The sequence below is a fragment of the Psittacula echo genome (assembly GCF_963264785.1).
Source record: "Psittacula echo genome assembly, chromosome: 14".
Lineage (NCBI taxonomy): Eukaryota > Metazoa > Chordata > Aves > Psittaciformes > Psittacidae > Psittacula > Psittacula echo.
Window position 1 is genome coordinate 10,323,164 of NC_137750.1, and position 14,606 is coordinate 10,337,769.

Genomic DNA, 14,606 nt, shown 5'->3' on the forward strand with positions numbered 1-14,606 from the left:
ATGGGGTCTCCGCACTGGAAGCGGCTCTGCCTCCTGCTCCTGGCGGGTTTAACATCCTCCCTGCTCCTCTACGGTCACTACTACGCTACGGTGGAGTCGCCCAGCAGCCAGAGGATCCTGGCCAGGTAAGGAGGGGAAGGGGAGGCGGGATGGGTGAATCCAGCATGAGAATCGTGCACCGGGACCCGGAGGGGCCATTGGGGTGCTGTTGGTGCTGGTGTGGGCTCTTTAGTGCAGGTTATCCCGCTGTGCTCCCGCTTGATGGCTGCTGTGGGAAATGTGCTCCCAGCAGGTTCTGCCCCCCCCCCGGTGTCCTGGGCATCTCCGAGCCCGGGGGTGCCCAGAGCGGGACCCCGGGGCCGTGGGGGGCTGCGGGGATCCCCGTGTGTGCTCAGCCCATCACAGGGCGAAGGAACCGCTGCTGTGTCCCGGGGTGGCTGCGGGTGCTCAGTCCCCAGCAGGATCGAACCCCTTTCAGCAGCCTCTGTATCCCCACTGGGCTGAGTGAGGATCGGAGCCGGTTGTCCGGCGGGAGGTCTGGTCCGCACGGAGCTGCACCGATCCCCGGGGCTGTCCCCAGCCTCTTGCAAACTCCCAGGGGCTGCAGCATGTCCCAAACCCCAGCGATGTGCATCTCCCCCTTTGTGCTCTCTGCCTCTGGGCATCCCCCAGCCTCCCCTGCATCCCTCAGCCTCCCCAACCCTTTTTGGGTCTCCCCGGTGCCGGGGCGCCACAGGGAGCCCTGGGGAGCGTGGCTGAGCAGGGGTGAGGGAGCCCGCACAGCACCTGCAGCTCCGGCCGCCCTCCTCTCCTGCGAGCATCAGGTGATGTCCGAGGAGAGTGCCCTGGGTGTCCCTCGCCTCCACACTGGGTGCTCTGGGTGCAACAAGGCGCAGCCGCCTGGGTGCTGGCCGGGAATGGAGGATGCTGTGGGGACCGGAGCCCGCCCTGTGCAGGGTCCAGAGGCTCCTCTCTTTTCCCTGTCTGGGAGCTGGGGCTCTCCTTCCCCCTCCTGTCATCCCAGGGCAGGGATCCCCTCTCCACCGGGCTTGCGCAGCAGCAGGACGCCAGCAGCCCTGGCAGAGGTTGCTGTTTCCCCCCCTTGCTGTGCTGGCTGGGCAGTGGTGCCAGTGGCAGCAGCATTGGGTGGTGCTTGGGGCTGGGGTGTGAGCAGCTCCCTGCAAAGAGCTTCATGAGAGTCCGTGAGCGGGGAACCTGAGGCCCACGAGGGCAGCAGGATGTGTGCAAGGACCATGCTGGAGCTGGGAATGGGAACCAGCATGCCCTGGCATAGGATCTGTGGCCCATCCCAGGAGCAGGGTGTGGAGGAGACCCATGGGGTGGGTGCCGGGAGCAGGTTCCCATCACTGCCTGATCCTCCCCTAGCTCTGGGTCCCCCTTGCAAACCCAGCCCAGCTCCTGCCCCATAGCTGATGGGATTTGGGGGTCAGCTCCTCCAGCCCCAGAGAGGAGCCCAGAGCGAGGTAACGGGGAGCTGAGCTGTGCTCCAAAGCTCTCCTGGGCTTTTCCTCTTGGCTTTAATTCAGCTGCTAAAGCAAGATCCAAACCAGAGCAAATCCTATTTGCGGTTACAAACACGCTGCCCATGATCACTGCTTGTCCAGCCTGGACCAGGACCAGAGCAATCAGCGCTGCCCAGCCGAGGGGTGCGGGGCTGGACCCGGAGGTGGTGCTGGGACAGCCGCTGTGTCACACACTGATGTGCCACCACAGAGCACGTGCTTCCCTCCCTCACTTCATCAGGGGAGGTCATGGTTTGGCCAGGAGGGTTGTGCGAGCCGTGTCTCTATGCAGGCTCACAGAGAGGTGAAGAGAGTCAGGAGAAAGCTGAACCCCTCATTGATGCTGGCTGCTGCAGCACCAAATCACCCGATGGCCAGACACCCATGGCAGTGCCCTGGTTCAGCACAAAGCTGATGGCAGCACTGGGACCCTGTGGAGAAGGGTGAAGTGCCCCTATCCCTGCAGAGCCAACCACCCTGTGGCCTGGAGCCCCGGGGTTCAGCTGGGCACAGCCCTGTCCCCTCCATCCCCAACTGTCTTCGGAACAGCACCAGCGAGCTGCTGGCATCGCCTGTGGATGACTGCAGGGCTCTGCGCAGCCGCCGGTGCCCCTGGCTCTGCGCTGCTGAAAGATGCTTTCTGGAGCCCGGCTCTTTGCGGTGGGATGGGGCAAACCCTTTCCAAGAGCCGGTTCACGTCGCTGCTTCTGCTCCCTCAAAGAGCTCTGCGGGGCCCTGGGCCTGTTTGCTGAAGATAAGGCAGGAGTGTGTGCTCACGGCGCTCACCCGCTGTTATCTGCCAGGGCTGCGGGGCGGCCCAGGACCACAAACGTCAGTTGTGAAAGCCGCCGCGGTGCAGAGCACACCCAGGCTTGGCCGGGCCCGGTGCTGCCCCGGCAGCCGCGGCCACTCCTGCCCCGCAGCCCCATTGTGCATCGGCATCGGGAGCGTTGTCACCGTCTGAGTCAACGCGGCAGCACGAGGCGCTCCGCCACATCCTGGCGGCTGACGTCAAAGCCCTTGGCTGCCCGCAGCCGCTGACCGGCTGGGTCTGCACAGGGGGGCCCTGGCAGGGCTTGGGCATGGCCAGGATGGGAGCTGGCTCCAGCACCCACAGCTGGGATGCGGGCGCAGGGCGGTGCTGACGCAGGGCTGGGTTTCGCAGGGCAGTGCGAGTCCTGATGGAGCAATGAGGAATAGCTCCAGCCATGGCTGGATGTGGGACCCAGCTCCCATCAAACATCAGCAGGAGTCGACCTGCCCAATCCCAGTGGATTGGAGCCCCCAGCATCCCAGGTAGCACCCCAGGACCCTCCACTGGCAGTGCCAGGGTCTTGAATCATAGAATCAATCCCAGCCTGGTTTGTGTTGGAAAGGACCTTAAAGATCATCCAGTTCCAACCCCTGCCACGGGCAGGGACCCCTTCCACTGGAGCAGCTTGCTCCAAGCCCCTGTGTCCAACCTGGCCTTGAACACTGCCAGGGATGGGGCAGCCACAGCTTCTCTGGGCACCCTGTGCCAGCGCCTCAGCACCCTCACAGGGAACAGCTTCTGCCTAAGAGCTCATCTCAGTCTCCCCTCTGGCAGGTTCAAGCCATTCCCCTTGGCCTGTCCCTACAGGCCCTTGTCCCAAGCCCCTCTCCAGGTTTCCTGCAGCCCCTTTAGGCACTGGAGCTGCTCTCAGGTCTCCCCTTCAGGAGCCTTCTCTTCTCCAGGCTGCCCCAGCCCAGCTCTCTCAGCCTGGCTCCAGAGCAGAGCTGCTCCAGCCCTCGCAGCATCTCCATGGCCTCCTCTGGCCTCGCTCCAGCAGCTCCACATCCCTCTTGTGCTGCTGCCCCAGAGCTGGGTCAGGGCTGCAGGGGGGGTTCACCGTGTCCATGCCTGGGGTGATGCTGCAGCCCCAGCAAGGTGCTGGGCTGTCCCCTGCCAAATCCCGATGGCACCGAGCAGGATTTGGGTGGCGAATGAACCTGGATGCGCTGTGGGTGCTGCTGGTGCTGACAGGGGCTGTGCTGGCGATGGAAACCCAACACTGCCGTGCTCTGCTCCCCACCTGCCCCTACCTGTCCCTGTGCCGCAGGCGGAGCTCCCAGAACAAGAGGCCCTTGTCTCCACCACAATGCCCCCGTTCTGGCCTGGGCACCTGCCCCTGCCGGCGCCGGGGGGCTCTGAAGGGCTCTTGTGTGCGGGGATGAATGGGAGCCTGTTCCCCTCGGGTGGGCTCCCACCTCCTGCCCGCCGGGCTCTGACCCTGCCCTGCCCCAGCCCCACATCCCCCTGGGGCTGGGGCTGCTCTGCCTGGCTCAGGGCACCCCGAAATTCTATGGAAGGAACCCTCTGCCTCTGTCCCTCAGTGTTCCTCCGCTGGCCCCATGGCACAGGGGTCCCACACACCCAGATTCCTCCAGATTCCAGCTATTGATTGCTTCTCCAGTCCCCCGGCCTCCCAGCTTGTCCCAGTCCTGTTGTCTTTGGGCTTGGGAAGGGTGGGGTGGTGGGGGGAGCCACGGAGGACTCAGCAGGGCCCCCCCGGCGATGTGGGTTTTGGTCCATGGGGGTCCTGGCGGTGGGAGCCAGCAGAAGGCAGCCGCTGCCTGCACAGACCCCGTCCTTTGCCAGTCCTCTGCCGGACACGGGGATGGGTTGGGGAGCAGGGAGGTGACGTGGTCCTGCCCCATGGATCTCACACTTGGGGGGGGTCTCGGGGTGCTCCCGGCTGATCCCCCCCCGCCTCCTTCCCGCAGCCTCCTGCAGCCGGAGCCGCTGGTCCTGGCTCTGCCGGGGGCATCGCGCAGGGCCGGGAGCCAACCATGGGCCCTTGGAGGGGGCTCGAAGCCCTTCAAGCCTCCCACTGCCGCGCTGGAGGAGCCCAGGCCCAGCAGGAAGCAGGTAACCACGGGGCCACAGAATGGGCTGGGGTGGAAAGGACCACAGGGTCACCCAGTTCCAACCCCTGCCATGGGTACAGTGCCCCCAGTGCCCCCCTTGCTGGGTGGTGTGGGTTGAAGGTCCGTGTGGGGAAGCAGAGGATGAGCAGCGTTGTCTGGAAGGGGTTTTGTGTGTGTGTGATGCCCTCAATCCCTGCACGAGGGTCTCCCCAGGCCTCCCTGTGGCTGTTGCAGCCTCTCCCTGAGCAATTCCCCATGTGGAGGTTGGAGCCAGCATCACCCGCTGCCTCCAGCCCTGTGAACCTGGGCCACCAGCCCGGGCTGGAGAGCCATGAGGATGGACCCAGGCTGTGGTCTTGGGCACGGAGGCTGTTCTTATACAGCAGAGGCCTTCAGCAGGGTGTCTGCGCTGGTCTGCCATGAGGCTCTGTAAGCCCTGGTCCTCCCAGCCCCGGTGAGCTGGGTACCCAGGGGTGTTTCGCAGCGGGAAGCCAAGGTGTGAGGCAGTGCCCTGCCTGGGTGACCCAGAACATCTGAGGGACCAGGAGCACTTCTGCCCCTGGGTTTGCCCTCCCGTCCATGTCTGCGGAGGGGCAGAGATGTGCAAGGGGAGGCAGACCCAGGCTGGAGCCTGACCCAGGGTCCTGCTCCCTCCCAGGCGAGCGCGTGCGTCCACTCGGTGATGAGCAGGGCAAAGGCAGACCCCAAGTTCGGGGAGATCTTCCGCTTCGAGAGCCCAGTGCTGATGTGGGACCAGCACTTCACCCCGGACACCTGGGACAGGCTGAGGACGCGGCACGTCCCCTACGGATGGCAGGGCTTGTCCCACACAGGTACGGCCCCAGCCAGGATGGGGTGGCAGCAGATGGGGTTAGGGGTGATGGGAGGATGTGGGGTGGTTAAAGGGGCGCAGGGAGCCCAGCAGAAGGGAGAGGAGCCCTGCAGGGACCTTGATCTGTTCCCACTCCTGCTCCCGGGCGCAGGACGCGGGTTTGCAAATGCCCCTGGCTGCATCTTGTGACATTTCCCAGAATAAAAGCTCCAGTGTGTGCTCCAGTATGAACTGGGGCCGGAGGAGCTCGGACAACCCAGCCCATTGTGCTGGAGGGAGATTGTTTCCCTTCCTACCCCAAACCCACTCCTTGCTCTTCCCAGCAGCCGCTGGCTTCAATCCCTGCGCTGGGAAGTGCTGGGGACAATGGGTGGGAGTGAACCGGGGGCAGTTGCAAGGAGACATTGTCGGGAAGGGATGTGACCAGTGCAGGCAGCAGCATCCGCAGGGCTGGAGATGTCCGGATGCATCCCTGTGCCTTGCACAGCTGCTGTTTGGGGCAGGCTTTGAGTGTGGGGCTGTGGGGAGGTGGCACAAAGCCTGGGAGGGGAGGGGCTGGCTGGTGTCCCCCCATCCCATCCCACCACTCTCCTCACTTGAGTGCTGCCCTGGATGTGCCCTTGCACCGGCTCACCCATGCCTGTGTCTCACACTGAAGCGCGTGGATGCTCACGGGTTTGATCCGCACCTTTTCCCACTGACCGGCCCCATCCTGCTCTGTTCCAGTGGTGGGCAGCACCCTCCGGCTCCTCAACACCTCGGCCAACAGGCGCCTCTTCGACAGGGAGGGGGTCCCCGGGCGCTGCGTGCGCTGCGCCGTGGTGGGCAATGGTGGCATCCTCAACGGCTCGCGGCAGGGCACGGCCATCGATGCGCACGACCTGGTCTTCAGGTGAGGATGGGGCTGGGCAGGATGGGGCCGTGGTGCTGGGGAGGGGCAGCCCTGGGCATGCATCCCGTGCTCTTCCCACAGGCTCAACGGTGCCGTCATCAAAGGCTTCGAGGAGGATGTTGGCACCAAGATCTCCTTCTACGGCTTCACGGTGAACACCATGAAGAACTCCCTCATCGCCTATGAGGAGTACGGCTTCACCCAGATACCCCAGGGCAAGGTGAGACCCGAGGGCTTGCTAGGGAGGAGGTGATCCCTAATTGTCCCTTGGGGTTCCCATCTCCGGAGCCCTCAGTCCTTGTCCTGCTGGTGTGGGCAGTGCCCCAAGGGCCCCCCAAGTGCCATGGCTGTGTCCCCGCTGCAGGACCTGAAGTACATCTTCATCCCCTCGGATGCCCGTGACTACATCATGCTGAAGTCGGCCATCCAGGGCAGCCCGGTCCCAGAGGGCTCGGACAAAGGGGACGAGTGAGTAGCCCCCAAGTTCCCCACAGCACCTTTGGTGATGCAGTGAAGGGAGCAGGACTCGCCTGTCCTCACCCCACATCTGTTCCTGGTGGGATAAACCCCAAGTAGCCCCAGGGCTCCCGTGACTCGAGTTCTGCCCCTCTCCTCGCCCTGCTGCAGGCCACACAAGTATTTCGGACCAGAGGCATCTGCTGAGAAGTTCAAGCTGCTGCATCCAGATTTCTTGCAGTACCTGACAACCAGGTGAGGGTGATGGGCTCAGACTGGCTGTATCCTGCCACTGCTCTCCCCAGTGCAGACCAGTGGTGCCCAGCATCAAAGCACAATCCCAGTCTCCTCCAGGCACTAGGACCACCTCTGCCCTGTGTTCTGCAAACAAGGCAGAGGCATCCCTCCCCTGCCATTCCGATCCACTGCAGCACAGCTCACATTCCCTCCTACACCTCGCTGTGCCTTGCCTCCCATTTATACAATCCCAGCCTGGTTTGGGTTGAAGGGACCTTAAAGCTCCTCCAGCTCCAACCCCTGCCATGGGCAGGGACCCCTTCCACTGGAGCAGCTTGCTCCAAGCCCCTGTGTCCAACCTGGCCTTGAACACTGCCAGGGATGGGGCAGCCACAGCTTCTCTGGGCACCCTGGGCCAGCGCCTCAGCACCCTCACAGGGAAGAGCTTCTGCCTAAGAGCTCATCTCAGTCTCCCCTCGGGCAGGTTAAAGCCATTCCCCTTGGCCTGTCCCTACAGGCCCTTGTCCCAAGCCCCTCTCCAGGTTTCCTGCAGCCCCTTCAGGCACTGGAGCTGCTCTAAGGTCTCCCCTTCAGGAGCCTTCTCTTCTCCAGGCTGCCCCAGCCCAGCTCTCTCAGCCTGGCTCCAGAGCAGAGCTGCTCCAGCCCTCGCAGCATCTCTCTGAATTCAGTTTTGACTCAGAGCTAACAGGAGCACAGGTGGGGCTCACAGGGATTCTCCTTTCCTACCTTGGATGAAAGCAGCACCTGCGTTGAGGCGATGTCAAACAGCAGAGAGGTGCCTGCAGCAAATGAGCTGAACCCTAGTAGCAGTCATCAGTGAACCCACACGAGCCCTTGCGTGTCATTCAGTGCTGCTGCCTCACTGGGCGCGTGCTGGGGGCTGGCAGGGGGCTGCTGGCTCTGGTGGCTCCAGCACCCCCCTGATGTGCCGTGTGCTCCGGCAGGTTCCTGCGGTCGGAGCTGCTGGACACGCGGTATGGATCGCTCTACATGCCCAGCACCGGTGCCCTCATGCTCCTCACCGCGCTCCACACCTGCGACCAGGTACAGGGACACGGGGACACCTTCCCTTGGGGACACAGGGATCTCCCCTATAGCTGTGGGGGGCTTTGAACAGCTGCTGTAAGCTCATGGTGGGGCCCAGCATGTCCACCCCATGTCCCTCTCCAGGGGAGCCCTGACCCTGTTCTTTCTGTCCCATCTCCCTCCCCGCAGGTCAGTGCCTATGGGTTCATCACCACCAACTACGAGCAGTTCTCAGACCACTACTACGAGGTGGAGAAGAAACCTTTGGTGTTTTATGCCAACCATGACATGATGCTGGAGGCGGCTCTGTGGAGGAGCCTGCACCGAGCAGGGATCATGACCCTGTACCAGCGGTGATGCCGGGCAGCTGCCCACAGGGGCAAGTTCAAAGACTCCTGTGGCTCTTTTCCCTGTTGGCCACCTTCTCCCTCCAGAGGGCTCTGCGCAGCCAGCCCAAGGAGCAGCCCCGCCGCACTGCAGACGGCAGTGGTACGGTGGTGGGGGGCAAGCTGAAGCTGGTGGAGGATCCTCCGGGATCTCCAACAATGTTTCATGGCTCAGCGTGATTGAATGTGGCCTTTGGGGCACCAAGAAACACCATGGCACACGGTTGTGACCTTCAAGCTCCATGAACACGGATGTGGGGCAGCACTGGCCCCTGTGAGGTACAGGGTGATGGTGGAAGAAGATGCTGGAGATGTGTAGCTATGGCTGGAAAACACCCTTCACCACCATGCTCCAGCTCAAATGCTCATCACCATGGTGGGACCACAACAGGCATGATGGATCCTTGGAATGGTGACTGGATCATCTCAGCAACCCGAACGTGGTGTGTTCGGAGAACACGTCCCTCCAGGATGCAGAAAGCCCCATCTCCAGCCAGCTCTGGATTGAGGTGCTGCTGTCCAGAAGGATCTGTTTGCCTCCATGATCAGCAGGAAAGACTTGGCTCGGCTGCCCTCTTGCAACAGACCCACAGCAAGCCCTGTTGTTTTGCCCTTCTCCAGGTCATGGTGTTTTCAAGCAAGGCTTAAAAGCCATCAGCTGTGGGTAGGGTTACTGCAGCTCAGCTGGGACATCACAAACATGGCTGGACTTCGAGCATCCTGGAACTGAGGGCGGGCCTGCAGCCCATGTGTGCAGGGGAGTGGGTTTGGTGGGGTTTCCTTCATGGGGACCATGTGGTGCCCTCCAATTGAGGAGTCAGCCCCATGGCAGTGGGTGATGGACCCTGAGTGATCGTTACTCCTCCCCAAAAGCCCGAGGGGATGATGGTTTGGAACCCATCAGCCATCCCGTGTAAGTCAGTGCTAAGACCCTCTGGTGAGGCTGCTCCAGCCAGTGTTGATGGGCACTGCAGAGGGAGTGACCAGAGACTTTCCCACTCCATAATGACATAAATGCTGAATGACTGTTCTCTTTTATGCCTATTTCTGTTGTTTCTATGAGGGGGTGAGGCCTCTACCTCCCCCAGCAGAAGGACTGTAACATGTAGTAGTGAGCCTTTGGCTGGGGAACAGCCCCAGTCACAGCAATGGGGCCATTCCCCATCCAGGGTTAATCCCTGGAGCCCTACGTGGATGGCTTGGATCTATGGGAGCAGCTTCCGATCATGGCCTCTTTCCACTTGGGATGCTCTGTGCTGTGCGTCAGCTGAAGGGAACAATTCACTGCAGAGATGGCAAGAGATAGGCTGTGAGCCAGGGAACCTCAAAACCCCCTCGAGCTCACAGCAGGCTGCTTTCAGCCAGTTCAAAGGAGCAGCACAGAAGGTTGGTCTCCGATTCAGATGTAATCTCGAGCTTGGAACCTATCTTGTGTTCCCAGATCTCAAATTAACCTTTGTTTGCATCAGAGCCACCTCACAATGGTACCAAGGCAGCCTGTCAGGCCTGTTTTTTATTCACAAGCAGTCAGCAAAACCTCTTGCATGACAAGAACAAACCTGATCCTCACATCACCTGACCAGGACAGCACCAAAACCTCCTCAAACCAGCTCTGGCCAAGCCTCAGCAAAGCCCAGGCAGGTGACTTAGACCATGGCAGTGCCTTGGCGCATGAGGCAAAAAGAGGTTTCACAAATGAGCACTGTCCCGGTGCAGATTCCTGCCAGGAATCCCATCCAGCTCATGGGCAGAGCTCTTTGTGCACATCAGAACTTCAACTCCTTTTTCCTTTCCAAAAAGGGTTTCCAAGCCATGTGTAGCCTGCCCCAGAGTTAAACACACTCCATTTGACCACACAAGGAACCTGATGGCTCTACTATTTATGATGACAGGCTCAGAAAGTTGGGGTTGTTCAGCCTGGAGAAGGCTGCGTGGAGACCTCAGAGCAGCTTCCAGTGTCTGAAGGGGGCCTATAAGGATGCTGGGGATGGACTCTTCATCAGGGACTGTAGTGATAGGACAAGGGGTAACGGGTTCAAACAAGGGAAGTTTAGATTGGATCTAAGGAAGAAATTCTTTACTGTGAGGGTGGTGAGGCACTGGAATGGGTTGCCCAGGGAAGCTGTGAATGCTCCATTCCTGACGGTGTTCAAGACCAGGCTGGACAGAGCCTTGGGTGCCATGGTTTAGTGTGAGGTGTCCCTGCTCATGGCAGGGGGCTGGAACTGGATGATCTTTAAGGTCCTTTCCAACCCAAACTATTCTATGATTCTGCTACTGCCTCTCTCTTCTTCCTTATCTTCAAGCTTCCAAGCAGAACACAAGAGCCATTTCTGTCACCAGTCCTGGCTTAGCTGCAAGTCATTTTGTCACACTGCTTTTCCTATGATTCCTAGCAGTTCCTCCTATCATGAAGTGCTTTTCCAATGTCTGCAGGCACTGAAGTCTTGAGGTACTGGGGAGGAGCAGGTTTTGCTGTAAGGGTAAGCTCACAACTGCTTGCATTTCTGAAAGGATTTTAACCCCAAATCCTTCCTCCCTGCTCAGAACCCTTTCTGTTTAAAATTTGACAAAAATAACCAAACTAACTTCAACTCTCAAGATTTTCCACAACTTGTTTTATTCTGGAACAGCAAACAGCAGGGAACCACTTCTTCCTCCTGCCAGCTGCAGATTGGGTCCTAGGTGAAAAAAGACAGTGTCAGAGCAGAGCAACTGTCAGCTGAAGAGCTCCTGATCTGCAATGTTTAATACAGTTCAGGGTTCAAGAGACAAAAATTGCTCTCCCCATAGCCAATGGCATTAGCACCCAAATCCTCTTTGGCTTTACTGGGAACTTACCCATGACAGGGTTGCAGTGAGAAGCCTGCAGTTTCACACTGGTGGCCATTTCACACCGTTTCCAACGATCCATCAATGGCCACTTGTGAGATCTGCTCCAGAACCATCTTCCTTCTGCTGCTTCTGGAGTTGGGAGACACCACAAAGCAATGCTGCAACTGCTTTCCTAGAAATCCTTTCTTCTGAAACCATCCTTTTTCTCAAAGCACTTTTCCCCCCTTTCTCCCTGGAAACCAAAAGCCCCATATGCTCTTCCCAGTGACTGGTCCCACTCAAACACAGCGGTATTGACTGCTGTGCAACCACTGTGACTGTTGGTTTGTAGCACCATTCCCTCACGTCCTGCACACCAACCTTGGTTGTTAAGGAAGTCCACTGTCACCTTTGTTGGCTCAGCCTGTCAGGAAATGTTACTGATCTTCTGCAAACAAATACAAACACTTGTTAAATAAAGCATGAAATTATTTAGCAGAATGGAGCTGTCAGCTACCTGGAGACAAAGTGCTGCTACAGCCTGGGTGTTCCATGACTGTACATTAGCTGAGAGAAAACCACATTTCTTACCTGCCTTTCAACCTGCTGCTGTGCCTCCCTGTTTGGAGAAGCAGCTTAAAAGCTCTTCACAGATCTAATCTGTGCTGTGGCAACAGCAGTTAGTTACTCCCTGTCCTGAGCCCTGCTGTACTAGAGAGCCTGTGTGTCTGGGACAGTGCTTGTGCAACACCAGGGCAGGAGGAGAGGGGAGAGATTCTGCTTTTGCCCTACTGGTGCCACTCCTGTCGTTGGGAATCTGTGCTAGACCTGTTGAGGGGACATAAGCCTCAGTGGACAGTTTTCTCCCTCACAGCCGAGACGTCGGACAGGGATAACGACACATCACAGGCTTGGTTTCTCTCCTGCCCTTGGCTGTATGAACAACTTAAGTCCTATACAATTCCATACAAAGACACCCAGATGCTGCCCCAGTGTTTTTCCTGATGACTAGTATTTTTCCTGGTAAGCATTCAAAGACAAGGTCGTCTGCTCAGCAATGACTCCTGCTGCCTACACATAGATCAAAACTCAGCAGCATGCAATACCAAAGCATTCTCTTACCAGTTTGAAGCCCGACTTGCTCTCTTGCCAAAGCTGTCTTTGGGCAGCAGTACAGCCCCACGCCTCTGCAGGATGATTTCCTCCTAAATACAAGTTGTATTGAGCACTGTTAGCAACAGCATTTCACACTGGGTCACAGAGCAAGAATTAAAGACAGGAAGGTTTCCATTCAGAGGCAAGTTTTGTCTCTCAAATTCAGCACAGCAGAAACCTGTCCCTCAGAGACAAAGGAACACGTTTGCCAGTGGGTTGTGTCACTCAGACAAGAAACTCTGGGACATGGATGCTATGTAAATCCTTGCTTATTAATAAAACCCACGCTAACGCTGTGACTTCAATGGTTTAGATCCTTTTTAACCACTTCAAGCAGACACCCTCCTCACCATCATACAGAAACATCTTAATCCAACTCCCTCCTTGCACAAAAGAATAATCCACTCCTTCTGGATGTCAAGTGTCTATGGGTTCACTTGAGCTGATCATCCAAGCAGCAGACACAATCCTGCTGGGGAAGGATTCTTCAGGGTGTGCCCTTGTTAGGAGGACCCTTTGGTGTATGAGAACTGCACATCCCCACCCCCAGCAACCTGATACAGGTTTGAAACTGTCTCAGTGCACCTCCTGGTAGGCAAACAGAACAATTATTCTTTCACTGGCCCTACTGCTGCACAAATACAGTTATGAGATGAGCTGTGTCAGGTGTCTCCATAATGGGCTGCCATCCAATCCCTCCTAATCCTTTCTACTCCTGCTCATCTCTGACCACGCTGACAAGCAGCTGCTCTACTGGGCACCAGCACCAGTCAAATTCCCATTCATTCAGTGCTGCCTGTCAAGTTGTGCTCCATGGCAGCACAGAGCTGCACAGGCAGGTGCCAGCTGCAACAAAGCTACAGCCTTCATTGGCTTAATTACATTAATCAAGCATTGGGCTTTTATATCTCCTACCAGTAGCCCCAGGGACACAAGGGCTATCATCTGACACAGCACAGTGTTGTTTCCACAGCTCAGTGAGGGGAGAAAGCCACACTACAAGAGACTGCTGATTCTTACCATGGTGCAGGTTTAGTGTTGGTCCAGTGAAGGTATCAGCTTCCTAAGCAGGTGAGTGTCTTCACCCTGGCTTTGCACCATGCCACACTCTGAAACAGAGGAAGGAGCCAGAGTCAGCTCATACAACAGACCATCCCTTTACCTTTGTGTATTTAATGCTGAGCCTCAGAGTTAACGTTCCACAAAGGAAAGATCAAGTTCAGACAGGGATAACTTGTATCATCACTAGCTCAGCTCCCAGGGCAGCTAAAGCCTGGCCCACAGAGGGTCACCTCAAGCCTGTTCTTGACGCTGGGTTTGCCTCCCTCCAGGCCAAGTGTAATGGGAATGCAGGCCCTGCTTGCTCAAGCTCGCTGCTTGCAGGGTGCTTAAAGGCAAGCCCTGGCGCTGTACTGATGGCAATGCGGGGGCTAAGCTATACCGGCTGCTCTATTAAACACCCTCCCATAGGCGCTGCAGGGGAAGAATCGGGATAAGCGTGGTGGGGCAGCGCCCGGGCCAGGAGCATCCCCGCACGGAGCGAACCGGAGCCGGGCCCTGCCTCCCTCGCCCACCACAGCGGGGGGGCCGCACCATTACGTCCCCCCGAGCAGCTCTCAAGGCGTCACCGCACGGCAACCGCCATTATCGGCAGCGCGCAGGAGTGCCCCGCTCGCCCTCCCGCTGTCCCCGAGCCGCTCGGGGCCGCCGTGCCCGCCGATGGCGGCCCGCGGTACTCACCGCCCGCAGCACTGCCGCCATGCCGCCCGGAAGACAGAGCACGGAGAGACAGGGCCGGGTGCGCGGCCACCAGATCTCGCGAGAGGCGCGCGCGCTCACGGGAACGGCGGTTCCGACCCTCAGCGGGGCGGCCATGGCAGGCGCGGGGCAGCTCGGGTGCGGTGCTGCGGTACCGGGTGCTTGGGCGTGTTTAGAGGAGACACTGGGGGGGAGTTCAGCCCGGTGAGGGTGCTGAGGCGCTGGCACAGGGTGCCCAGAGAAGCTGTGGCTGCCCCATCCCTGGCAGTGTTCAAGGCCAGGTTGGACACAGGGGCTTGGAGCAAGCTGCTCCAGTGGAAGGTGTCCCTGCCCGTGGCAGGGGTTGGAACTGGATGAGCTTTAAGGCCCATTCCAACCCAAACCAGGCTGGGATCGTGCACCATCAGGCTGCTCATGAATTGTATTTGTTCATTCTTGTGCCTTGTTCAGCAGGGAGACACACACGGAATCACAGAATCTGAGTTTGGAAAAGACGTGTAAGCCCATCAGGTCCAACCCTTACCCCAGCACTGCCAAGGCCACCCCTAACCCATGGCACTGAGGCCTCGTCTCCACGGGGTGTGAACCCTTGCAGGGACGGTGCCTGCAGCCCTGCC

The 14,606-nt window shown here is 58.9% G+C and overlaps 1 protein-coding gene and 1 long non-coding RNA gene across 2 annotated transcripts; one reads left to right on the forward strand and one right to left on the reverse strand.

The window, feature by feature from the left end:
* ST6GALNAC2 (ST6 N-acetylgalactosaminide alpha-2,6-sialyltransferase 2) lies at positions 1–8,233 on the forward strand (the record flags this gene model as incomplete). The annotated part of the gene is made up of 9 exons (XM_080629586.1): positions 1–125; positions 4,269–4,413; positions 5,071–5,245; positions 5,971–6,136; positions 6,218–6,356; positions 6,501–6,604; positions 6,764–6,847; positions 7,795–7,894; positions 8,066–8,233. The coding sequence occupies 9 exons, from the start codon at positions 1–3 to the stop codon at positions 8,231–8,233; spliced, it is 1,206 nt and encodes a 401-aa protein (XP_080485712.1).
* A 2,626-nt stretch (positions 8,234–10,859) lies between these two features.
* On the reverse strand, positions 10,860–14,102 carry LOC308226933. The gene is made up of 6 exons (XR_013957974.1): positions 13,972–14,102; positions 13,252–13,340; positions 12,199–12,281; positions 11,458–11,524; positions 11,104–11,226; positions 10,860–10,943 (listed from the first exon to the last, which is right to left on the reverse strand). It is a non-coding gene; the product is annotated as an uncharacterized lncRNA (long non-coding RNA).
* Positions 14,103–14,606: the final 504 nt, after the last annotated feature.